Genomic DNA, 23566 nt, shown 5'->3' on the forward strand with positions numbered 1-23566 from the left:
CCAGGGAGACCTTAGAGGAACCTTCCAGTACCTTAAAGGGGCTGCAGGAGAGCTGAGGAGGGACTTCTGACAAGGGCTGGGAGTGATAGGGTGAGAGGGAATGGAGTGAAGCTTGAGGAGGGGAGATTGAGACTGGAGAGTAGGGAGAAACTCTTTCTAGTGAGAGGGGAGAGGCACTGGAACAGGTTGCCCAAGTAGGTGATGAATGTCCTCTCCCTGGAGGTGTTCAAGGCCAGGTTGGGTGAGGCCTTGAGCAGCCTGGGCTGGTGGGAGGTGTCCCTGCCCATGGCAAAGGGTTGGAACTGGCTGATCTCTGAGATCCCTTCCAACCCAGAGCCTTCAGTGAATCAGTGTGTCTTGGTTTGAATCAAGACTTCTCAGAGGGGGGAGCTCAGCAGAGAAGAAGGGACCACAGCTGAGAGTTTTGAGTGGGACTGAAGTGCTTCCAGTACTAATTATCACAGTGCTTTCATTGCATCTGTTGCTAAAGGACACAATATGGTGCAGCAGGCAGCCCTGCAGAACAGAGTTAGTCATAGGCTGGTTTGGGTTGGAAGGGACCCTAAGGATCATCCAGTTCCAACTTCACTCCCATGGGCAGGGACACCTCCCACTAGCCCAGGAGTAGGAGATTTGGCTTCTCTTGCTTGTGCTGCCCTTGTCCCAGAGTGCCAGTTGGGATGGAGAACACTTTACCTTGGTGTCCCCAAATGTTGTGCCTGGTGTCCCCAAATCATCTGCCTGGCACACCCACTGCACACCTGCAGGATGGCCAAGGGCTCAGGCCCAGCCAGCAGGGATTCAGGCAGGGCAGGTCCTGCCTCTCCAGCCTGATCTCCTTCTATGCCCAGGTGACTGCCTGGTGGCTGTGGGGCAGGCTGTGGATGAGGTCTGCCTGGACTGCAGCAAGGCCTTTGCCACCATCCCCCACAGCAAGCTCCTGGCCAAGCTGTCAGCCCCTGGCTTGGACAGCAGCTCTCTGAGCTGGGTTAGGAACTGGCTGGAGGCTGAGCCCGGAGAGTGGTGGTGAATGGTGCCACAGCCAGCTGGCATCAAGGCACCAGTGGTGTGCCCCAGGGATCAGTGCTGGGCCCCAGCCTGTTCAATGTCTTTATTGATGATCTGGAGGAGGGCATTGAGTCCATCAGCAGTAAGTTTGCAGCTGATATCAAGCTGGGGGCAGGAGTTGAGCTGTTAGAGGGCAGGAGAGCTCTGCAGAGGGACCTTGCCAGGCTGCACAGATGGGCAGAGTCCAAGGGCAGGAGACTGAACACATCCAAGTGCCAGGTGCTGCACATTGGCCACAGCAACTCCAGGCAGTGCTACAGGCTGGGGGCAGAGTGGCTGAGAGCAGCCAGGCAGAAGGGGACCTGTGGGGGTGCTGGTTAACAGCAGCAGAACAGGAGCCAGCAGTGTGCCCAGGGGGCCAAGAAGGCCAAGGGCATCCTGGCCTGCAGCAGGAAGAGTGTGGCCAGCAGGAACAGGGAAGTCCTTGTGCCCTGTGCTCAGCACTGCTCAGGCCACACCTGGAGTCCTGTGTCCAGTTCTGGACTCCTCAGTTTAAGAAGAGCATTGAGAGACTTGAAGGTGTCCAGAGAAGGGCAACAAGGCTGGGGAGGGGTCTGGAGCACAGCCCTGGGAGGAGAGGCTGAGGGAGCTGGGGTTGCTTAGCCTGGAGAAGAAGAGGCTCAGGGGAGACCTTTTTGCTCTCTGCAACTCCCTGCAGGGAGGTTGCAGCCAGGTGGAGGTTGGTCTCTTCTCCCAGGCAGGCAACCAGCCCCAGAACAAGAGGACACAGTCTCAAGCTGTGCCAGGGGAGGTTTAGGCTGGAGGTGAGGAGAAAGTTCTTCCCAGCAAGAGAGATTGGCCATGGGAATGTGCTGCCCAGGGAGGTGGTGGAGTTCCCATCCCTGGAGGTGTTCAAGAGGGGATTGGCTGTGGCACTTGGAGCCATGGTTTAGTTGCCAGGAGGTGCTGGGTGCCAGGTTGGCCTTGCTGAGCTCTGAGGCCTTTTCCAACCTGACTGCTTCCATGATTCTGAATGTTAGCCTGCTGCAGTGCAGAGCAGGAAGGTTCTGTGAGCTTGTGGGATGATCCTTGTCACACTCAAAGTGTGCTTTTGGTGTAGGTTGGGGTTGTTGGGTTGGTTTGGTGTGGTTTGGGGTTTGGTTTTTTGTTCCAAGCCAGGCTTCACTGATTTTTCCCTCTTCTCCCTGCAGCTGTTCTCTATTTCCTCCTCCAAGTCAGCTTCCTGGTGGATGAAGGGGTGTCCCCTGTTCTCCTGCAGCTGCTCTCTTGTGCTCTGTGTGGCAGTAAAGTGCTGTCTGTGGCTTCCTCCTCTGGATCATCAAGCACCTCTTCCACCTCTGCTCCTGCAGCATCAGGCTCTGGGCAGCCAAGCACACAGAGCAAATCCTCCACCAAAAAGAGCAAGAAAGAGGAGAAGGAAAAGGAGAGAGAGGGTGAGCTGTGCTTGGGCCCTGCTCTGGGGTGGCTTTAGGGCTGAACTCTTCTCCTCTTAGCCTTTCTTGCTCTGCTGCCTGGGTGACAAATGCCACTGGTGGGAAAGGGGCATGGATCCTGACAGAGTGCAGCAGCAGCAGCTGGGAGAGAAGAGCAGTTTCACTGTATGCAGATTGGAGAGGGGCAAAGATGAACCAGATGACCTTAAAAGGTCCCTTCCAACCCCAAACCTTCTGTAATTCTGTGAAGCAATATGTCCTGAGAGCTGGGGCTGACACCCAAGGAGTTGGGGTGACACCCTGAGGGCTGGGGCTGAAACCCTGAGAGTTGGGGCTGAAACCCTGAGGGTTGGGGCTGACACCCTGAGGGTTGGGGCTGACACCCTGAGGGTTGGGGCTGACACCCAGAGGGCTGGGGCTGAAACCCTGAGGGTTGGGGCTGACACCCTGAGGGTTGGGGCTGACACCCTGAGGGTTGGGGCTGGAACCCTGAGGGCTGGGGCTGGAACCCTGAGGGCTGGGGCTGAAACCCAAGGAGTTGGGGCTGAAACCCTGAGGGGTTGGGGCTGACACCCAAGGAGTTGGGGCTGAAACCCTGAGGGTTGGGGCTGACACCCAAGGAGTTGGGGCTGAAACCCTGAGGGCTGTGGCTGAAACCCTGAGGGTTATAGCTGGAACCCTGAGGGCTGGGGCTGAAACCCTGAGGGTTGGGGCTGAAACCCTGAGGGCTGGGGCTGAAACCCTAAGGGTTGGGGCTGAAACCCAAGGAGTTGGGGCTGGAACCCTAAGGGTTGGGGCTGAAACCCTAAGGGGTTGGGGCTGGACCACAATGCTGAGTGTATCCCAAGCTCACTCTGTTCATCCACTTGAGTGGGCCTGAAGTTGTCTCATGGGTGTTACCTCTTCCAGTAGTGAAGCAGCTTCCACCTGACTTGCCCATTTAGGGTTGGAGGAGGTAGAAATGCTCCCAGGGATCCAAGGGAGCCCTGCAGCTGCACACCCACTTGGCTCTCCAGTGATTCTGTCCAGACTTGTTGGTTTCCCTCTCTCTGTCTGACTTGGGGAGCTGTGTTGGAGCCAGGGCTGCTGCTTAATGGCCATCCAAAGGCCTGGGAAAGTAATTAAGCTTCCCTGTAAAAGTCATGGGCATAAATTCCCCTCTTGGCTTCTCTCCAAGGAAGCCTCTTTGGCATTCTCTATCAGATGCTTCTCTGTGACTCCTTCACTGCCCTGTGGTTGAGCCTTTTCAGGCTGTGCAGCATATTTCTCATCTCCATGCTGGCAACTATTCCAGGAAGTTGCCTTTTTCCTCCCCCCATCCCTGTGCTAATCCAGAGTCCTAAGCTGTCATCTTGGAAAGAGAGAGGAGTCTTAAACTTGCCTGAAACACAGCAATCTGTCCTCATCACCCTGCCTCTGTCAATGGGAAGCTCTGAGCTGCTGCATTTGTCTGCTTGCTCAAGCCTCTTCTCCCACCCCCTGCTGTCCCTTAGGTGAGAGCCTGGGCAGCCAGGAGGATCAGCTGTGTACAGCCCTGGTGAACCAGCTGAACAAGTTTGCTGACAAGGAGACCCTCATTCAGTTCCTGCGTTGCTTCCTGCTGGAGTCCAACTCCTCCTCTGTCCGGTGGCAGGCTCACTGCCTGGCACTCCACATCTACAGGTGAGCTGCTCTCAGCCACCCTCAGCTCAGTGATGGGCAGCTCTGGCCTTGGGTAGGAGGCTGGGCTGGAGGCTCTGTCCTGCAGGGTGCTGACACCTGCAGAGGATTGCTTCCCCCTCGATCAGTGACACTGCTTGGGCTGGAGGGGGAAGTTGTGCCTGGATAACTCTTTGAGTTACCTGCAAGGAGCATTTGAGTTCTGGCTGCAGAGTGGGATGGGGCATGCACAGCCTCCCTGGGCAGCCTGGTCCCTTTTGATTTGGAGTTGAAAGTTGCCACAAACCACAAAGACTTGGGGCTTGGGGGGGTGTTTTTTGGTAGCATAGAATGGTTTGGGTTGGAAGGGACCTTAAAGATCAGCCAGTTCCAACCCCCAGTACTACTACCACTAATAGTACTACTGCTACTGTTATTATTATCATCATCAAATTAGTAAGGAGATAAACCAAGACATGCCTCTGTACTCTGCATTGCTTAGGCCACACCTGGAGTCCTGTGTCCAGTTCTGGGCTCCTCAGTTTAAGAAGGACATTGAGAGACTTGAAGGTGTCCAGAGAAGGGCAACAAGGCTGGGGAGAGGCCTTGAGCAGAAGCCTTATGAGGAGAGGCTGAGGGAGCTGGGGTTGCTTAGCCTGGAGAAGAGAAGGCTCAGGGGAGACCTCATTGCCCTCTACAACTACCTGAAAGGTGGTTGTAGCCAGGAAGGGGTTGGTCTCTTCTCCCAGGCACCCAGCAGCAGAACAAGAGGACACAGTCTCAAGCTGTGCCAGGGGAAGTTTAGACTCGAGGTGAGGAGAAAGTTCTTCACAGAGAGAGATGTTGGCCACTGGAATGTGCTGCCCAGGGAGGTGGTGGAGTCCCCATCCCTGGAGGTGTTCCAGAGGGGATTGGATGTGGCACTTGGAGCCATGGTCTGGTCATGAGGTCTGTGGTGACAGGTTGGACTCTATGATCTTTGAGGTCTCTTCCAACCTTGGTGATACTGTGAGACTGTGATGTGGCTCCTGTGGGAGCAGGGGGTTGTGGGCAAAGGGATTTCTGAGGCAGAAGCAAGTTAACACAGTGAAAAAGCTGAGAACTCTGTAGGGAAAGGCAGACATCAGGGTGCTGAGCTCCTCCAGGGTGCTGCAAGACAGCTGCTTTCATTTCAGACATGGTGGCAGGAAGCAGAGAGATTTCACTTTGGATTAGCTGGGGACAGGCTGAGAGAGTTGGGGCTCTTCAGCCTGGAGAAGAGAAGGCTCCAGGGAGACCTTAGAGCAGCCTTGCTGTAGCTGAAGGGAGCTCCAGGAGAGCTGGGGAGGGACTTCTGACAAAGGCATGGAGTGACAGGAGTGAGGAGTGGTGGCTTCAGACTGGAAGAAGCTGGATGTAGATCAGGCATGAGGAAGAAATTCTTCCCCATGGGGGTGGTGAGGCACTGGAACAGGTTGCCCAGAGAAGCTGTTGAGGCTCCATGCCTGGAAGTGTTGGATGGGGGCCTTGAGCAAGCTGGGCTGGTGGGAGGTGTTGGAACTCGATGGTCTTCAGGGTCCTTCCCAGCACAAACAACTCTGTGACCTGTGATCCATTCCACAGGAACTCCAACAAGTCTCAGCAGGAATTGCTCTTGGATCTGATGTGGTCAATCTGGCCAGAGCTTCCAGCCTATGGAAGAAAGGCTGCTCAGTTTGTAGATCTCCTGGGATACTTCTCTCTGAAAACCCAGCAGACTGAGAAGAAGGTAACAGTGACCTCCTGGACAGGAGCTGACAGCCTCCTGCTGCTGCCCCGGAGCTCAGTGCTCCTTTAGGAGACAGCTGGGAGAGGATTTCTCTCCCAAGAGCCTTCTGGTGGGAATTTCCTTTCTGAATGTCCCTGAAAGGGTCCTTCAGAGGTCCCTTAACAGTTGGGGAGGGTGGATTCTATTTTGTTTCATGGTTTAGGGGGGTTTGGTGGTGGTTTTATGGGGAGGATGCTGAGGTTTGGGTGAGGTTTTCTATTTAGATCACAACTTCTTCCCCACAGGAAGCCTTGATCTTGAAGGTCTTTTCCAACCTGGTTTGTTCTCTTCCCTTCTCCCTTCTCCCTTCTCTTCCCTTCTCCCTTCTCTTCCCTTCTCCCTTCTCTTCCCTTCTCTTCCCTTCTCCCTTCTCTTCCCTTCTCCCTTCCCTTCCCTTCTCCCTTCCCTTCCCTTCTCCCTTCCCTTCCCTTCTCCCTTCCCTTCCCTTCTCCCTTCCCTTCCCTTCTCCCTTCCCTTCCCTTCTCCCTTCCCTTCCCTTCTCCCTTCCCTTCCCTTCTCCCTTCCCTTCCCTTCTCCCTTCCCTTCCCTTCTCCCTTCCCTTCCCTTCTCCCTTCCCTTCCCTTCTCCCTTCCCTTCCCTTCTCCCTTCCCTTCCCTTCTCCCTTCCCTTCCCTTCTCCCTTCCCTTCCCTTCTCCCTTCCCTTCCCTTCTCCCTTCCCTTCCCTTCTCCCTTCCCTTCCCTTCTCCCTTCCCTTCCCTTCTCCCTTCCCTTCCCTTCTCCCTTCCCTTCCCTTCTCCCTTCCCTTCCCTTCTCCCTTCCCTTCCCTTCTCCCTTCCCTTCCCTTCTCCCTTCCCTTCCCTTCTCCCTTCCCTTCCCTTCTCCCTTCCCTTCCCTTCTCCCTTCCCTTCCCTTCTCCCTTCCCTTCCCTTCTCCCTTCCCTTCCCTTCTCCCTTCCCTTCCCTTCTCCCTTCCCTTCCCTTCTCCCTTCCCTTCCCTTCTCCCTTCCCTTCCCTTCTCCCTTCCCTTCCCTTCTCCCTTCCCTTCCCTTCTCCCTTCCCTTCCCTTCTCCCTTCCCTTCCCTTCTCCCTTCCCTTCCCTTCTCCCTTCCCTTCCCTTCTCCCTTCCCTTCCCTTCCCTTCCCTTCTCCCTTCCCTTCTCCCTCCCCTCCCTCCTCTCTGTTCTATTCTAAATAGATCTATCTGCCAGCTCATTTTTTTTTCTGTTAGTGATGTTTCAGCTCTTAGAAATCTTTGCTAACCACAACTTTGAATGGAAGTCAGTGGTAGGATTGCTTAGGGGAGCAGCAGGCTTGAGGACAAGTGAGCCTCTGGGTTGGACAGCAGCACTCTGAGCTGGGTCAGGAACTGGCTGGAGGCTGAGCCCAGAGAGTGGTGGTGAATGGTGCCACAGCCAGCTGGCAGCCAGGCACCAGTGGTGTGCCCCAGGGGTCAGTGCTGGGCCCCAGCCTGTTCAATATCTCTATTGATGATCTAGATGAAGGCATTGAGTCCATCAGCAGTAAGTTTGCAGCTGACAGCAAGCTGGGGGCAGGAGTTGATCTGTTAGAGGATAGGAGAGCTCTGCAGAGGGACCTTGCCAGGCTGCACAGATGGGCAGAGTCCAACAGGATGGCATTCAGCAAGTCCAAGTGCCAGGGGCTGCACTTTGGTCACAACAACCCCAGGCAGAGCTACAGGCTGGGGGCAGAGTGGCTGAGAGCAGCCAGGCAGAGAGGGACCTGGGGGTGCTGGGTGACAGCAGTGGAACATGAGCCAGCAGTGTGCCCAGGTGGCCAAGAAGGCCAAGGGCATCCTGGCCTGCATCAGGAAGAGTGTGGCCAGCAGGAGCAGGGAAGTCCTTGTGCCCTGTGCTCAGAACTGCTTAGGCCACACCTGGAGTCCTGTGTCCAGTTCTGGGCTCCTCAGTTTAAGAAGGAGATTGAGAGACTTGAAGGTGTCCAGAGAAGGGCAAGAAAGCTGGGGAGGGGTCTGGAGCACAGCCCTGGGAGGAGAGGCTGAGGGAGCTGGGGTTGCTTAGCCTGGAGAAGAGGAGGCTCAGGGGAGACCTTCTTGCTCTCTCCAACTCCCTGAAGGGAGGTTGGAGCCAGGTGGGGGTTGGTCTCTTCTCCCAGGCAGGCAGGCAGCCAGCAGCAGAACAAGAGGCCACAGTCTCAATCTGTGCCAGGGGAGGTTCAGGCTGGAGGTGAGGAGAAAGTTCTTCCCAGCAAGAGGAATTGGCCATTGGGATGTGCTGCCCAGAGAGGTGGTGGAGTCCCCATCCCTGGAGGTGTTCAAGAGGGGATTGGCTGTGGCACTTGGAGCCATGGTTTAGTTGTCAGGAGGTGTTGGGTGCCAGGTTGGACTTGCTGAGCTCTGAGCTCTTTTCCAAGCTGGTTGGTTCTGTGATTCCATAACCTAAATGTGTGTGTGTGTGTGTTTAAGATCAGATCCTAGCAGGCACTGGCTGCCCAAGAGCTCTGTTCCTGTGGTAAAGGCCTCACCTCGGGGGCTCTTAGCATTCCTGGGGAATGATTTCCCCACCTAAATTCCTGTGGCTAACTTCTGGGGCGCTTGGGATGCCACAGGATGGAAGAACCTTGAGAAGACAACTGTCATCCTCATGTCTTGCAGTTGAAGGAGTACTCCCAGAAGGCTGTGGAGATCCTCAGGACCCAGAACCACATTCTCACCAACCACCCCAACTCCAACATTTACAAGTGAGTTACTCCTGCCTTGGTTCTGTTTCACTGAAGAGCTTTGCAGCTGCAATCCACAATCCTTCCAACACAGTGGTGGTGGAGGGAGGACCTCTGCTGAGAGCCTCTGCTTGCTGCAGCTGCTCTGGGGCAGGAGAGCAGGATTCCTTCCTGCCATCCCAGAAGCAGGGCATTCCCTGTGCTCTCAGCTGGAGCTGGGCTTTAGCTGAGAGCCTGTGCCTGCTGCAGCTGCTCTGGGGCAGGAGAGCAGGATTCCTTCCTGCCATCCCAGAAGCAGGGCATTCCCTGTGCTCTCAGCTGGAGCTGGGCTTTAGCTGAGAGCCTGTGCCTGCTGCAGCTGCTCTGGGGCAGGAGAGCAGGATTCCTTCCTGCCATCCCAGAAGCTGGGCATTCCCTGTCCTCTCAGCTGGAGTTGGGCTTTAGCCTGTGCCTGCTGCAGCTGCTCTGGGCAGGAGTGCAGGATTCCTTCCTGCCATCCCACAAGCAGGGCATTCCCTGTGCTCTCAGCTGGAGCTGGGCTTTAGCTTTTTTGGCTTTCATTTTTGATACCTGTTAGAAAATAGTAGAACCAAGTAGAGATTGGAGACTTGGAGAGTGAACAGGGAATGCCCAGCTTGATGTGTCAGTGTCCTTCCCTCTTCCTTTGAGGGTAGCAAGGCTGGGGATAGGTCTGGAGAACAGAATGAACAGGGAATGCCCAGCTTGATGTGTCAGTGTCCTTCCCTCTTCCATTGAGGGCAGCAAGGCTGGGGAAGGTTCTGGAGAACAGAATGAACAGGGAATGCTCAGCTCGATATGTTGACCAACTAGACAGATGGGCAGAGTCCAACAGGATGGCATTCAACAAACCCAAGTGCCAGGGGCTGCACTTTGGCCACAGCAACCCCAGGCAGAGCTACAGGCTGGGGGCAGAGTGGCTGAGAGCAGCCAGGCAGAGAGGGACCTGGGGGGAGTGGTGGACAGCAGCTGAACAGGAGCCAGCAGTGTGCCCAGGGGGCCAAGAAGGCCAAGGGCATCCTGGCCTGCATCAGGAAGAGTGTGGCCAGCAGGAGCAGGGAAGTCCTTGTGCCCTGTGCTCAGCACTGCTTAGGCCACACCTGGAGTCCTGTGTCCAGTTCTGGGCCCCTCAGTTTAAGGAGGACATTGAGAGACTTGAAGGTGTCCAGAGAAGGGCAAGAAAGCTGGGGAGGGGTCTGGAGCACAGCCCTGGGAGGAGAGGCTGAGGGAGCTGGGGTTGCTTAGCCTGGAGAAGAGGAGGCTCAGGGGAGACCTTCTTGCTCTCTCCAACTCCCTGAAGGGAGGTTGTAGCCAGGAAGGGATTGGTCTCTTCTGCCAGGCAGGCAACCAGCAGCAGAACAAGAGGACACAGTCTCAAGCTGTGCCAGGGGAGGTTTAGGCTCGAGGTGAGGAGAAAGTTCTTCACAGAGAGATTCGTTTGTCATTGGGATGTGCTGCCCAGGGAGGTGGTGGAGTCCCCATCCCCTGGAGGTGTTCAAGCAATGTGCGGCCATGGCCCTTGGGGCCATGGTTTGGTGGCCACGGTGGGGTTGGGCTGATGGTTGGACTGGATGCTCTTAGAGGCCTTTTCCAACCCAAACAATCCTCTGTGTGATTGCAGCACATTGTCTGGCCTGGTGGAATTTGATGGCTATTACCTAGAGAGTGATCCTTGCCTGGTCTGCAACAACCCGGAGGTGCCCTTCTGTGTAAGTCACTGCTGCTCTTCCACCCTTTGCACTTCCTGGGGATGCCAAGCTGGTTCTCCAGCAGCTGGTTCTCCAGCAGCTGGTTTTCCAGCAGTGTGTTGCTGAGCTGTGGGGGATGCCCTTACCTAGGAGCTGTGTGCTTGTCTCTTTGCCCTCAGTACATCAAGCTCTCCTCCATCAAAGTGGACACCCGCTACACCACCACCCAGCAAGTGGTGAAGCTCATTGGCAGCCACACCATCAGCAAGGTGACAGTGAAGATAGGAGACCTGAAACGAACCAAAATGGTCAGAACCATCAACCTTTACTACAACAACAGGACAGTGCAAGCCATAGTGGAGCTGAAAAACAAGTAAGCACAGGGCCAGGGGGTGGGGGGCTTGTGTGTGCAAACCTCCCCAGGGGCAAGGGGACAGGGCAAGAGGAAAGGGCCTCAGGTTGCACCAAAGGAGGTTTAGGTTGGATATTAGGAGAAAGTTCTGCCCTGAAAGGGTTCTCAAAGGCTGGAACAGGCTCCCTGTGTGGGGGAGGGTTGGATCCCCATCCCTAGAGGGGTTTCAGAGCCACAGAGATGTGCTGAGGGCCATGGTAGAGTTTAAGAATGGTTGGACTGGATGAGCTTAAAGGTCTTTGCCACCCAAACCAGTTCAGTGGTTCTCTGACTTTCACAGTGTGGTTTCTGCTGAGGTGTTTGGCTTCTTCTTTCAGTTCACTTCACTTTCCCTCATTGCTGCCAGCCCACACTGTGAGGGGGGTGCTGAATCTCCACCAAGAAATGGTTGAATTAAGATCCAAACTTCACCCGGGTCATGAAACCCTCCTGTGAAACCTGTGTGTGCCAGCTTTGGGCAGGCTCAGCTCTAAGCACCTGACTCAATTGTGTGGAAAGCACTGTCAATACCAAAGCACCTCCCTGGAGATTTGGATCTGGGAAGGGATTTGGACCTTGCAGCATGTCCAGAAATGCAGGGAAGTGTTCCCATGGCTTGTTTGAAGCCATCATGGCAGGGTTAAACATTAGGAATTGGATGGAGAGAGAGCTGTTGGCCATTGGAATGTGCTGCCCCAGGGAGGTGGTGGAGTCCCCAGCCCTGGAGGTGTTCATGAGGGGATTGGATGTGGCACTTGGAGCCATGGTTTAGCTGCCAGGAGGTGTTGGGTGACAGCTTGGACTTGCTGAGCTCTGAGGTCTTTTCCAACCTTATTGATTCTGTGAAGTGACAGGACAAAAGGAAATGGCCTCAGGTTGCACCAGGGGAGGTTTAGGTTGGAGCCTAGGAAGAATTTCTTCCCTGCAAGAGTGGTCAGGGTTTGGCACAGGCTGCCCAGGGAGGAGGTGGAGTCCCCAGCCCTGGAGGTGTTCAAGAGGGGCTTGGATGTGGCACTTGGAGCCATGGTTTAGCTGTCAGGAGGTGTTGGGTGCCAGGTTGGACTTGCTGAGCTCTTTTCCAACCTCGTTGGTTCTGTGGCCTAACTAATGGCTTCTGCTCTCCCTATGAAAAATGGCTTGGCTCAGTCCTCTTAAATGCTTTCCCCCCTCTTACTCCTTGAGATGTTCTCCCCAGAATCAGACCTCTTTGGCTTAGGGATTAATCTGTGCCTGCCTGCTTTCTTGCTCATTTGAAGCCTTAATCCTCTGTGACATCACAGGTGGCTGCCGTGGAGGGGATTATGTCGTCACAAAGAGAGGATTCTGGACTTCAGGTTGAGACTGAGCAGGGGGGGCCAGATGAGATCCTCAGAAATAAATAGCCTGTTTTCATGCAAATGTCCTTACCACTAGAAAATGGAAAGGGGAAAAAAATGGAGGTGAAAATCCCTAGGGAAATGTCTGTGGAATTAAAGTTGGGGTTGGGGTTTTTTTTCCCCCCTCTTCCTCCATGAGGCATCAACAGCTCTTTAATCCCCAACAGTCTCTCTCTCTCTCTCTCTCTCTCTTATGAAGAGGATAAAGGCTTAAAATGTATTTCTGGCTCCATATCATGTCAACCAAGCCCAGGACTGCTCTCCATTCATCCCATTCAAAGTGGATTTGGAGCTGAGACAGTGGGGTTTGGGCTCTCTTCCTGCGTGGGCAGGGAGGGTTTCTCCCTGCTGCAGACTAATTGTGGCCTTCCAGGATCTGAAGGGGGCTACAAGAAGGCTGGGGAGGGACTGCTCAGGATCTCAGGGAGTGATAGGACTAGGGGGAATGGAATGAAGCTGGAGGTGGGGAGATTGAGGCTGGAGGTGAGGAGGAAGTTCTTCCCCATGAGAGTGGTGAAGCCCTGGAATGGGTTGTCCAGGGAGGTGGTTGAAGCCCCAGCCCTGGAGGTGTTTAAGGCCAGGCTGGATGAGGCTGTGGCCAGGCTGATCTAGTGTGGGGTGTCCCTGCCCATGGCAGGGGTGTTGGAACTAGCTGATCCTTGTGGTCCCTTCCAACCCTGACTGATTCTATGATCCTATAAAACCCACCCTGCTTCCTTTCCTTTCTTTTCCTCTTCTTCCCCAGGCCAGCTCGTTGGCACAAAGCTAAGAAAGTCCAGCTGACCCCAGGCCAGACAGAGGTGAAGATCGACCTGCCCCTGCCCATAGTGGCCTCCAACCTGATGATTGAGTTTGCAGATTTCTATGAGAACTACCAAGCCTCCACCGAGACCCTGCAGTGCCCTCGCTGCAGCGCCTCCGTCCCGGCCAACCCCGGCGTCTGTGGCAACTGTGGGGAGAACGTCTACCAGTGCCACAAGTGCAGGTATGGCACCCCCCACTGCTCCCTCATGGGGCCCTCACTCCAAGAAGGGCCTTGAGCCTTCTCCTCTGCAGCTGGCCAAGCCCAGCTCTTTCAGCCTGTCCTCACAGGAGAGCTGCTCCAACCCTCTGATCGTCTTGGTGGCCCCGCCGCTGACAGCGATGCCAAGTGAGGTGGCACGGTTGTCACCAAGCTCTTCCCCTCAGGTTACGAAAGAGGTTGAGCTGCTGGAAAGTGTCCAGAGAAGGGCAAGAAAGCTGGGGAGGGGTCTGGAGCACAGCCCTGGGAGGAGAGGCTGAGGGAGCTGGGGTTGCTTAGCCTGCAGAGGAGGAGGCTCAGGGGAGACCTTCTTGCTCTCTCCAACTCCCTGCAGGGAGGTTGGAGCCAGGTGGGGGTTGGTCTCTTCTCCCAGGCAGGCAGCCAGCATCAGAACAAGAGGACACAGTCTCAAGCTGTGCCAGGGGAGGTTCAGGCTTGATGTTAGGAAGAAATTCTCCCCAGACAGAGAGATTGGCCATGGGAATGTGCTGCTCAGAGAGGTGGTGGAGTCCCCATCCCTGGAGGTGTTTAGGAAGAGCCTGGCTGAGGCACTTGGTGCCATGGTTTAGTTGATCAGATGGTGTTGGGTGATAGGTTGGACTTGCTGATCTTTGAGGTCTTTTCCAACCTGGTTCATTCTGTGTTCTACATTCTCTGCCTGCTCCCTGCCATTCCAAACCAGCACAGAAAGAGCCACAGAACTGGGAAGGAAGTGGCAAGTCTCAGTGAGCCACTCTCCAGCAGCCCCAAAACACTGCTCAGGGGTCTGTTCACATCACCTGCAGCCTCCCAGCTCAAGTGAGGGGGAAGAAAAGTCTTCAGGTCAACATGAAGAGATCAGAGTTGTCCTTGCAGACGTTCAGGGGTTGGAGCAGGTCCAGAGAAGGGCAACAGAGCTGGGGAAGGGTCTGGAGAACAGGGCTGGGGAGGAGCAGCTGAGGGAACTGGGAGGGTTGAGCCTGGAGAAGAGGATGCTGAGGGAAGACCTTCTGGCTCTCTACAGCTCCCTGAGTTGGATGAGGTGGGGGTTGGTCTCTTCTCCCTACCATCAGGTGACAGAATGAGAGGAAATGGCCTGAAATTGAGCCAAGGGAGGTTTAGGTTGGCCATAAGGAACAATTTCTGTACTGCAGGAGTGGTCAGGCATTGGCACAGGCTGCCCAGGGAGGTGGTGGAGCCCCCATCCCTGGAGGTGTTCAAGAGATGTGGCACTTGGGGCCATGGCTTGATGGCCATGGTGGTGGTGGGTGGATGGCTGGGCACACATGAGCTGGTTTCCAACCCAAAGAGTTTTATGATTGCTCCCCACAGAGCCAGCAGTGAGGGTCTGCAGAGCCCTGGTGCTGTTGCCTGTGTTGGATGCTCCCCAAAACAAGGCTGCTCTTGGAAATCCTTGATTCTGGTTAATGCAAGCACACAATCAAATTAGGCAGGAAGTATAAAACAGGCTTACAGGGATTTGCAGTTAATGCAGCCTCACAAAGGAAACCTGATTCCACCACACTGAAGTTTCAGTGCAAGCCCTCTGAAGTTTCAGAAGGAGCCAATTCCCAGGGGGGAGTTTGGTTTTGGGCTGCCTGCTGGAGGGCAGTGAGGCTGGAGTCCAGTTCTGGGGTGGCAGAGTTGGAGGGGGGAGGGAGGGAGGGTTGCCTTCCCCACAGCCCTCAGCTTGCTGGCTGGACAGTGCCTGTTTGTCTGTTGAGAGCTTTTGTTGTGCTCTCCTCATTCAGAGCAGGGCTCAGGGTGTAATTTACTGTGTGCCATTCAGCCTTGCACTGCAAGCATTCTAAAGCCTGCTGCTTTGTCAGCTGGGCCTCCTTCTCTGCTATCTTGTTCTCCCCTTCTTCTCCCATGTTCCTCTCTAATCCCTTGGGGATTTCAGATGTTTAGCAGATCCTTTCCCCAGATCAGAGGAGAGCTGATGCACTGAAAGGCTTCCACCTCCCCTTTGAAATGAGGGGGGCCAGGAATGTTTGCCTCTTGCTCTGCTCCTCTACTCTGCAGCAGGATCATAAGTATGCTGTAGCTGGTCCCACTGCAACTGGGGAAGGAGTGAGAGCTATTCAAAGCCTGGACCTTAGCAACCCTAAATGGTTTCCTTTTCTCTCTCTGCTTGTAAAGGGCACAGTGCCCTGCTCTGAGGTTCTGCTGGGAATTGCTGTACTTCCAAGCAGACTTGTTAGGAACACATTCCCATCTCTTTCCAAGCCAAGGCTGTGGCACCAGGTCTTGTGAGGGTTGTATTGTGGTTGCCTGGTTCAGTTTTGATTCTCAGGTCATTCCTGCCCCCAGCACAAGGTGTGGGTCCAGAGAGGCCACCAAAACCAGCAGAGGCCTGGAGCACCTCTGCTGTGGGGACAGGGTGAGGGAGTTGGGGCTGTTCAGCCTGGGGAAGACTTCAGGGAGACCTTAGAGCAACTTTCCAGTACCTGAAGGGACTACAGGAGAGCTGGGGAAGACTTTTGGCAAGAGGTGGGAGTGCCAGGATGAGAGACAATGGCTTTGAAGTGGAAGAGGAGAGATTGAGACTGGAGATGAGGAAGAAATTCTTGAGAGTTGAGGGTGGGGAGACACTGGCACAGGTTGCCCAGGGAGGTTGTGGCTGCCCCCTCCCTGGAGGCATTCAAGGCCAGGCTGGATGAGGCCTTGAGCAAGCTGGGCTGGTGGGAGGTGTCCCTGCCCATGGCAGGGGGGATGGAACTGGATGGTCTTCAAGGTCCCTTCCAACCCAAAGCATTCTGTGAATCCTTGTATCATGGTTTGAATCAAGACTTCTCAGATGGGGAAGCTCAGCAGAGAAGAAGGGGCCACAGCTGAGAGTTTTGAGCAGGACTGGTTAGTGTGAAACAGAGGAGGCTGAGGGGAGACCTCACTGCTGTCTGCAACTACCTGAAAGGAGCTTGTGGAGAGGTTGGTGCTGGTCTCTTCTCCCAGGTAGTTAGTGATGGAAGAAGAGGGAACAGCTTCAAGCTGCCACTGGGTAGGTTTAGACTGGACAGTAGGAAAAAGAGTGGTCAGGGACTGGAATGTGCTGCCCAGGGAGGTGGTGGAGTCCCCAGGCCTGGCTGTGTTTCAAGGTGGTTTGGTTGTGGTGCTTGGGGCTGTGCTTTAGGGGTGACCCTTGTGGAGTAGGGTTCTGGGGTTGGACTTGGTGATCCTGAGGGTCTTCTGCAACCTGACTGTTTCAGTGATTCTGTGACTGCCCTGCTTCCAGTACTAATTACCTGAGTGCTTTAATTGCATCTGTTCCTAGAGGACACAGCATGGTGCAGTGGGCAGCTCGGAGGAGCAGAGCAGTAGGTTAGATGTTAGAAGAGGTCATCCCTCTCCTTTCCCTGACCTGCACACGACCTCAGTCACCCTCCTAAAGCACCCTTTGACCTCTCTGGCTTGCCCCTCAGGTCCATCAATTATGATGAGAAGGATCCTTTCCTGTGCAATGCCTGTGGCTTCTGCAAGTACGCTCGCTTCGACTTCATGCTCTACGCCAAGCCCTGCTGCGCCGTGGACCCCATCGAGAACGAGGAGGATCGCAAGAAGGTGAGGCCCAGGGCAGCTGCAGCCAGCCACTGCTGCATCCACTCTGCTCTGCCCTGCTCAGACCTCACCTGCAGGCCTGTCTCTGCTAGGGAAACCCCCCCCCCAACACAAGAGAGACCTGAAGGGAGGTTGGAGCCAGGTGGGGGTTGGTTTCTTCTCCCAGGCAACCAGCACCAGAACGAGAGGACACAGCCTCAAGCTGTGCCAGGGGAGGTTTAGGCTGGAGGTGAGGAAGAAGGTCTTCATAGACAGAGAGATTGGCCACTGGAATGTGCTGCCCAGGGTGGTTGTGGAGTCACTGTCACTGGAGGTGTTTAGGAAGAGACTGGATGGGGTGCTTGGTGGCATGGTTGAGTTGATCAGATGGTGCTGGGTGAGAGGTTGGACTTGATGATCTCTGAGGTCTTTTCTAACCTGGTTTGTTCTATGCTCATTCCTATTCTGTGCTCATTCCTATTCTGTGCTCATTCCTATTCTATGCTCATTCTTATTCTGTGCTCATTCTATTCTTATTCTGTGCTCATTCTATTCTCATTCTATTCTCACTCTATTCTCATTCTATTCTCACTCTATTCTCATTCTATTCTCACTCTATTCTCATTCTATTCTTACTCTATTCTCATTCTATTCTTACTCTATTCTCATTCTATTCTATTGCAGTGAGTCCAGAGGAGGCCACAAAGCTGAGCAGAGGGCTGGAGAACCTCTGCTGTGGGGACAGGCTGACAGAGTTGGGGCTGTTCAGCCTGGAGCAGAGAAGGCTCCAGGGAGACCTCAGAGCTGCATTTCAATATCTGAAGGGCACCTACAGGCAGGCTGAGGAGGGACTGCTCAGAAGGGGCTGTGGGGATAGGACAAAGAGCAATGGTTTGAAACTGCAGCAGGGCAGATTTAGGTTGGACATCAGGAGGAAGTTCTGCAGAGTGAGGGTGGAGAGACACTGGAACAGGTTGCCCAGGGAAGTGGTTGAGGCCCTGTCCCTGGAGACATTCAAGATCAGACTTGATGTCCCCACTGGACAACCTGATCTCATTGGAGGTGTCCCTGCTGGAGGGTTGGGCAAGGTGACCTCTGAAGGTTCCCTTCCAACTTGATGCAGCCTGTGAATCTCTGAAGCTCTTGGCCAGGGGTCAAGAGTGTTTCAAAGTCACAGTGAGGCATGGTTTAGCACCAGGCTTGGTACAGTTAGAGAATGGTTGGACTCAATGACCGTAAAGGTCTTTCCCAACCAAAACAATTCTGTGGCATGAGAATCCCATCCTTATAGGGAGTGAGATGACAAGCAGGGCTCAGTGAAGGTCTCTCAGTGACTGTCACTCACTGTCTTGCTCCACCAGCTAAGGAATTCTTCCAAGCACACAACTGAGTGCTTTGCAGAAGAGACTGAAGACCTGCAGGCTGGGAGGTGCAGGATGAAAACTGCACCTCTTGTCTGGACAGAAAATGAGGATTTCCTTTTCTTTGCTCTTCTTAGGCAGTAACAAACATCAACACCCTCCTGGACAAGGCTGACAGAGTGTACCACCAGCTCATGGGACACCGACCACAGCTGGAAAACCTTCTGTGTAAAGTGAATGAGGCAGCTCCTGAAAAGCCACAGGTAGCAAGGGGGGATTCCACCCCCTGGGAGGTGTTCAAGGCCAGGTTGGATGAGGCTTTGAGCAACCTGGGCTGGTGGGAGGTGCCCCTGCCCGTGGCAGGTTGGCACTGGATGGTCTTGAAGGTCCTTTCCAACCCAAACCATTCTCTGATCCTGCACAGAGCCCCAGGCTGGGGAGACACTGGGGTTTGTACCACCCAGAGCAAACAGAGATCCAGATGGCTCCTTGGGGAGCTTTGGGCATGGTGCTCAGTCAGATGGGCTCAGATGGGACCATGCTGAAGCTTGGATCTTCATGCTCTGAGAGGGGATTGGATGTGGCACTGGGTGCCATGGTTTAGTCATGGGGTCTGTGGTGGCAGCTTGGACTTGATGATCTTTGAGGTCTCTTCCAACCTTGGTGATTCTGTGAGATTATCTCACAGTGGAAGGCAGTCCTGTGGGTAGTTAAAGGCAGAGTATGGCCATGAGAAGACAGCTGAGGGAGTTCCCCTTGGGGCTTTACACTTCCAGGTGGATGTTGCCCAAAGTTCTGCCTAAATCTGCTAACCTAAGGTGTGGGAAGGAGGAGAGACCTCTCGCTTCTGAGGCTTTGGAAAGGTTGTTGGGTCTGTTCAAAGGGCTGATTGGTTCTGAAACCCTGGAACAGGCTTGACCAGGGAGGTGGTTTGAATCCCCATCTGGAGGAGTCAAAGCTTCAGAGATGTGGAGCTGAGGGCCATGGCTTTTAGCCCCAGCCTCACTACTGAGTTAGAGAATGGTTGGACTGGAAGACCTTAAAGGTCTTTCCCAACCAAAATGGTTCTGTGATTCCCTGATCCTTGCTCCAGATGCTGCTCTGCACTCATCACTTTGTCTGTGCCCTCCACACAGAATTGCTTTTTGTTTTCCCCTCTGTCCCAGGATGAATCTGGGAGTGGTGGAGGGATCAGTTCTACCTCAGCCAGTGTGAACAGATACATCCTCCAGTTAGCCCAGGAGTACTGTGGAGACTGCAAGAACTCTTTTGATGAGCTTTCCAAAATCATCCAGGTAGGATGTGCTTTGCTCTGGGTTGCAGTGATCTGGTTGGGAGCAGTGGACAGCAGAACCAGCAAGTGAGGTGTAGGCATTCTGCCTTTCATGATGCCATTGCTAGGAGGAGATCAGCTGCTGTTTGCAGGGGGGTTAACAAGAGAAGAATCCCTAAGGGCTGTGCTGAGCATTGCTGCTGTGGATTTGTCACATCTCCAGGGTTACACTGCATGGAATGTAGGCAGCAGGCCAACCAGGGCAGAGAACTGGGAGTTGGGGCTGATCATTCCCAATGGATTTCCCCAAGCCTGCCCTGGACATGAAGGATTTCAAGTTAAAAGTGTTGCAGCAGATAATACACAGTGAAAAACAAGCTGAGAGTGGGGGGTAGCAGTTCTGTGCTGCCTCACAGTTCCCACAGCTTGCTGGGTGCCCCCAGCACAGGAAGGAGGTGGAACTGCTGGAAGGGCTCCAGAGAGGCCATAAAGATGAGCAGAGGGTGGAGGACCTCGCCTATGGGGACATGTTGGGAGACTTGGGGCTGTTCAGGCTGGAGAAGAGGAGGGGAGGGGAAGAGAGGGGAGGGGAGGGGAAGGGAAGAGAGGAGAGGGGAGGAGAGGAGAGGAGAGAGGGGGAGGGGAGGGGAAGGGGAAGGGAAGGGAAGAGAGGAGAGGGGAGGAGAGGAGAGGAGAGAGGGGAGGGGAGGGGGAAGGGAAGAGAGGAGAGGGGAAGAGAGGAGAGGAGAGGAGAGAGGGGGGGAGGGGAGGGGAAGGAAGAGAGGAGAGGGGAGGAGGGGGGGGGGAGAGGGGAGGAGAGGGGGAGAGGGGGAGGAGAGGGGAGAGGGGGAGGAGAGGGGAGAGGGGGAGAGAGGAGAGGATAGATGGGGAGGGGAGGAGAGGAGCAGAAGAGAAGAGAGGAGAAGAGACCTTAGAGCAGCATTTCAGTATCTGAAGGGGACCTACAGGAGGGCTGGGGAGGGACTGCTCAGAGCAGCCTTCCAGTATCTGGACAGGGCTCCAGGAGAGCTGGGGAGGGACCTTTGACAAGAGCTGGGATTGCTAGAATGAGGGGGGGATGGATTGAAGTTGAGATGGGGAGATTGAGAGTGGAGATTAGGAAGAAATTCTTTGCAGTGAGGCTGGGGAGACACTGCCACAGGTTGCCCAGGGAGGCTGTGGCTGCCTCCTCCCTGGAGGTGTCCAGGGCCAGGCTGGATGAGGCCTTGAGCAAGCTGGGCTGGTGGGGAGGTGTCCCTGCCCATGGCAGGGGGGTTGGAACTGGCTGATCTTTAAGTTCCCTTCCAACCCAAACCATTCAGTGAATCTCTGAGCTTTCCTTGCCCCTTTCCTGTCTCTCCAGAAAGTGTTTGCCTCTCGGAAGGAGCTCCTGGAGTACGATCTCCAGCAGCGAGAGGCAGCCACCAAGTCCTCCCGCACCACCGTCCAACCTACCTTCACCGCCAGCCAGTACCGTGCCTTGTCTGTGCTGGGCTGTGGCCACACATCATCCACTAAATGCTATGGCTGTGCCTCAGCTGTCACTGAGCACTGCATCACCTTGCTGCGAGCCCTGGCCACCAACTCTGCCATCAGGCACATCCTCGTGTCCCAGGGCCTCATCCGAGAGCTCTTCGACTACAACCTGCGGCGGGGCGCGGCCAGCATGCGGGAGGAGGTCCGGCAGCTCATGTGCCTTCTGACCAGGTGAGCTCTGCAGCCCTGGCACCCTTCCAGGGGCCTCTGCACAGCCAGCCTCTCTGGCATTTTTGTGGAATAACCCTGAGAGGGATGTCTGGAGGTTACTCAGAAACATCTGAACCAGGGGCGGCCTCCCAGCGCCTGGAAGGGACGAAGCCAGGAAGGGATGAAGCCAGGAAGGGACAAAGCCAGGAAGGGATGAAGACAGGAAGGGACTTTTATCATAGTATCAGTCAGGGTTGGAAGGGACCACAAGGATCATCTAGTTCCAACCCCCCTGCCATGGGGCAGGGACACCCCACACTAGATCAGCCTGGCCAGAGCCTCATCCAGCCTGGCCTTAAACACCCTCCAAGTGCCCCAAACACCTCCCTGACAACCATAGTATCACAGGGCTTGAAGTGATAGGAGAAGAGGGAAGGGATTGAAGGAGGGATTGAGGAGAAAGTTCTTCCCAGCAAGAGGAATTGGCCAGGGGAATGTGTTGCCCAGGGATGTGGTGAGTCCCCATCCCTGGAGGTGTTCAAGAGAGGACTGGATGTGGCACTTGGAGCCACGGTGCAGTTTGTCAGGAGGTATCGCAGGTATCACCGAGGTTGGAAGAGACCTCAAAGGTTTGGACATGAGGAACCATTTTTTACCTCCCCCCAAAAGGGCTATCAAGCCCTGGAAGAGCCTGCCCAGGGGAGTGGCTGGGTCATCATCCCTGGAGAGGTTTAAAAGCTACGCAGATGTGGAGCTGAGGCACATGGCTTAAGAGCAGATGTGGCAGTGCTGGGCTAAGAAGGGATTGGATGTGGCATTTGATGCCATGGTTTAGTAGTCAGGTCTTGGGTGACAGCTTGGACTTGCTGATCTCTGAGGTCTTTTCCAACCTTGTTGATTCTATGAGTCCATGAAGCTTTGAGGGGGAGAGGTTTAGACTGGGGATGAGGAAGAAATTCTTTCCAGTGAGGGTGAGCACACCAGCTCTGCTCACATCTGCTCAGTCACCCATCCTGGGGGCTGGTTGATGCTGGTTTTGTTCCCCCAGACCAAACCTCCTGCAGGTAAATCCACTGAGCTCATCTTTGCAATGAAGGAAACCACATTACAGCCACAACCCTTCCTTCCAGTGCCTGAAAGGGGCTACAAGAAAGCCAGAAGGGAGTTCTTCCAAGGGCTTGTAGTGACAGAACAAGAGGGGATGGATTGAAGCTTGAGGAGGGGAGATTTAGAGTGGAGTTTAGGAAGAGATTCTTTCCAGTGAGGGTGGGGAGACACTGAACAGGTTTGCCCAGGGAGGTTGGATGAGAGTGGTGAGACTCTGGAACAGGTGGCCCAGGGAAGTTGTGGATGCCTTCTCCCTGGGGGTGTTTCAAGGTCAGTTTGGATGAGGCCTTGAGCAGCCTGGGCTGGTGGGAGGTGTCCCTGCCCATGGCAGGGGGGGTTGGAAGTGGATGGTCTTGAAGGTCCCCTGCCCATGGCAGGGTGGTTGGGACTGGGTGATCCTCCAAGTCCCTTCCAACCTAAAGCATTCTGTGACTCTATGAATGATACAGAGTTCTCTTTTATCCTTCTGCAATCAGGGGACAATCCAGAGGCCACTCAGCAAATGAATGACTTGATCATTGGGAAGGTGTGTCTGCAGCTCTGAAGGGACACTGGGCAAATCCAGACCTGGTGAGCGACTCCACTGTTCTCCTACTCCTTTTTTCTGCTCCTCTGCAGCTCTTGGTGTGTTCTCATCCTTGCCTCTTCCCTGTTGTCATGGCCCATTGGTAATCTGGGAGGTGTAATGCAGCAGATAAACATCAGAGTCAAGCACAGAGTGGAGTGATGAGGTCACTGCCTAAGTTTCCTCAGGCACTTCTGCCTCCCTTGGCTGTTGCTTGCAGCCTCTCTTCCAGTGCACTTCCAGTCCCCCCCAGATGGAGAGGGGATGATCCAATTGACTTGGCTTGATGTGTTTTCAGCCTGTGTTCTTCAAGGTCAGGAGGCATCCCCAAAACTTCTGAAACCTTTGAAAATGTCTCTGTGTTACAGGCTAGCAGCCTCCAGTATGAGATGCTGCTGCTGACAGATTCCATCTCCAAGGAGGACAGCTGCTGGGAGCTCAGGCTGCGCTGTGGTGAGTCCTGACTTGAGTTCAAAATGCTTGTGCCCCCCAGCTACATGCACTTCAGGCAGGTTTCATGCAGAGGGAACTGATCTTGACTCAGCTTGTGATGGGGATTTGAAGTGGAGTTAGCAGCAGGTAGCTGTGTCTTGGAGGGGGTGCATTTCACAGATTGCATCAGGTTGGAAGGGACCTTCAAAGGTCAGCTTGGCCAACCCCCCTGCAGGCAGCAGGGACACCTCCAACCAGAGCAGGCTGCCCAGAGCCACATCAGGGCTGGTCCTGAGTGTCTCCATGGACAGGGCCTCAACCACATCTGTTCCAGTGTCTCACCACCCTCATTGTGCAGAACTTCCTCCTGCCCAAAATCTCCCCCTGCTCCAGTTTCAAACCACTGCCGCTTGCCCTGAGCAGTCCCTCCCCAGCCTGCCTGTAGGTCCCCGCTCAAGAAGTGCAGCTCTAAGGTCTCCCTGGAGCCTTCTCCAGGCTGAAAAGCCCCAATTGTCATAGTATCATAGAATCAGTCAGGGTTGGAAGGGACCACAAGGATCATCTAGTTCCAACCCCCCTGCCATGGGCAG

The 23566-nt window shown here is 54.7% G+C and overlaps 1 protein-coding gene across 1 annotated transcript in view; it reads left to right on the forward strand.

Annotated features, from left to right (window-relative positions):
• The window catches only part of UBR4 (ubiquitin protein ligase E3 component n-recognin 4), a 179782-nt gene that overhangs the window by 97437 nt on the left and 58779 nt on the right, over positions 1–23566 (forward strand). The window contains 14 exon segments of the mRNA XM_068162717.1: positions 2220–2462; positions 3956–4124; positions 5703–5847; positions 8478–8563; positions 10182–10269; positions 10428–10621; positions 12761–13000; positions 16438–16576; positions 18051–18176; positions 19080–19208; positions 20550–20892; positions 22456–22505; positions 22508–22549; positions 22913–22997. Of these exon segments, the coding sequence (XP_068018818.1) occupies positions 2220–2462; positions 3956–4124; positions 5703–5847; positions 8478–8563; positions 10182–10269; positions 10428–10621; positions 12761–13000; positions 16438–16576; positions 18051–18176; positions 19080–19208; positions 20550–20892; positions 22456–22505; positions 22508–22549; positions 22913–22997 (2079 nt within the window).

The sequence above is a fragment of the Melanerpes formicivorus genome, unplaced genomic scaffold (genome assembly GCF_026170545.1).
Source record: "Melanerpes formicivorus ecotype bairdi unplaced genomic scaffold, bMelFor1.0.p_v2 SCAF_67, whole genome shotgun sequence".
Taxonomy (NCBI): Eukaryota; Metazoa; Chordata; class Aves; order Piciformes; family Picidae; genus Melanerpes; species Melanerpes formicivorus.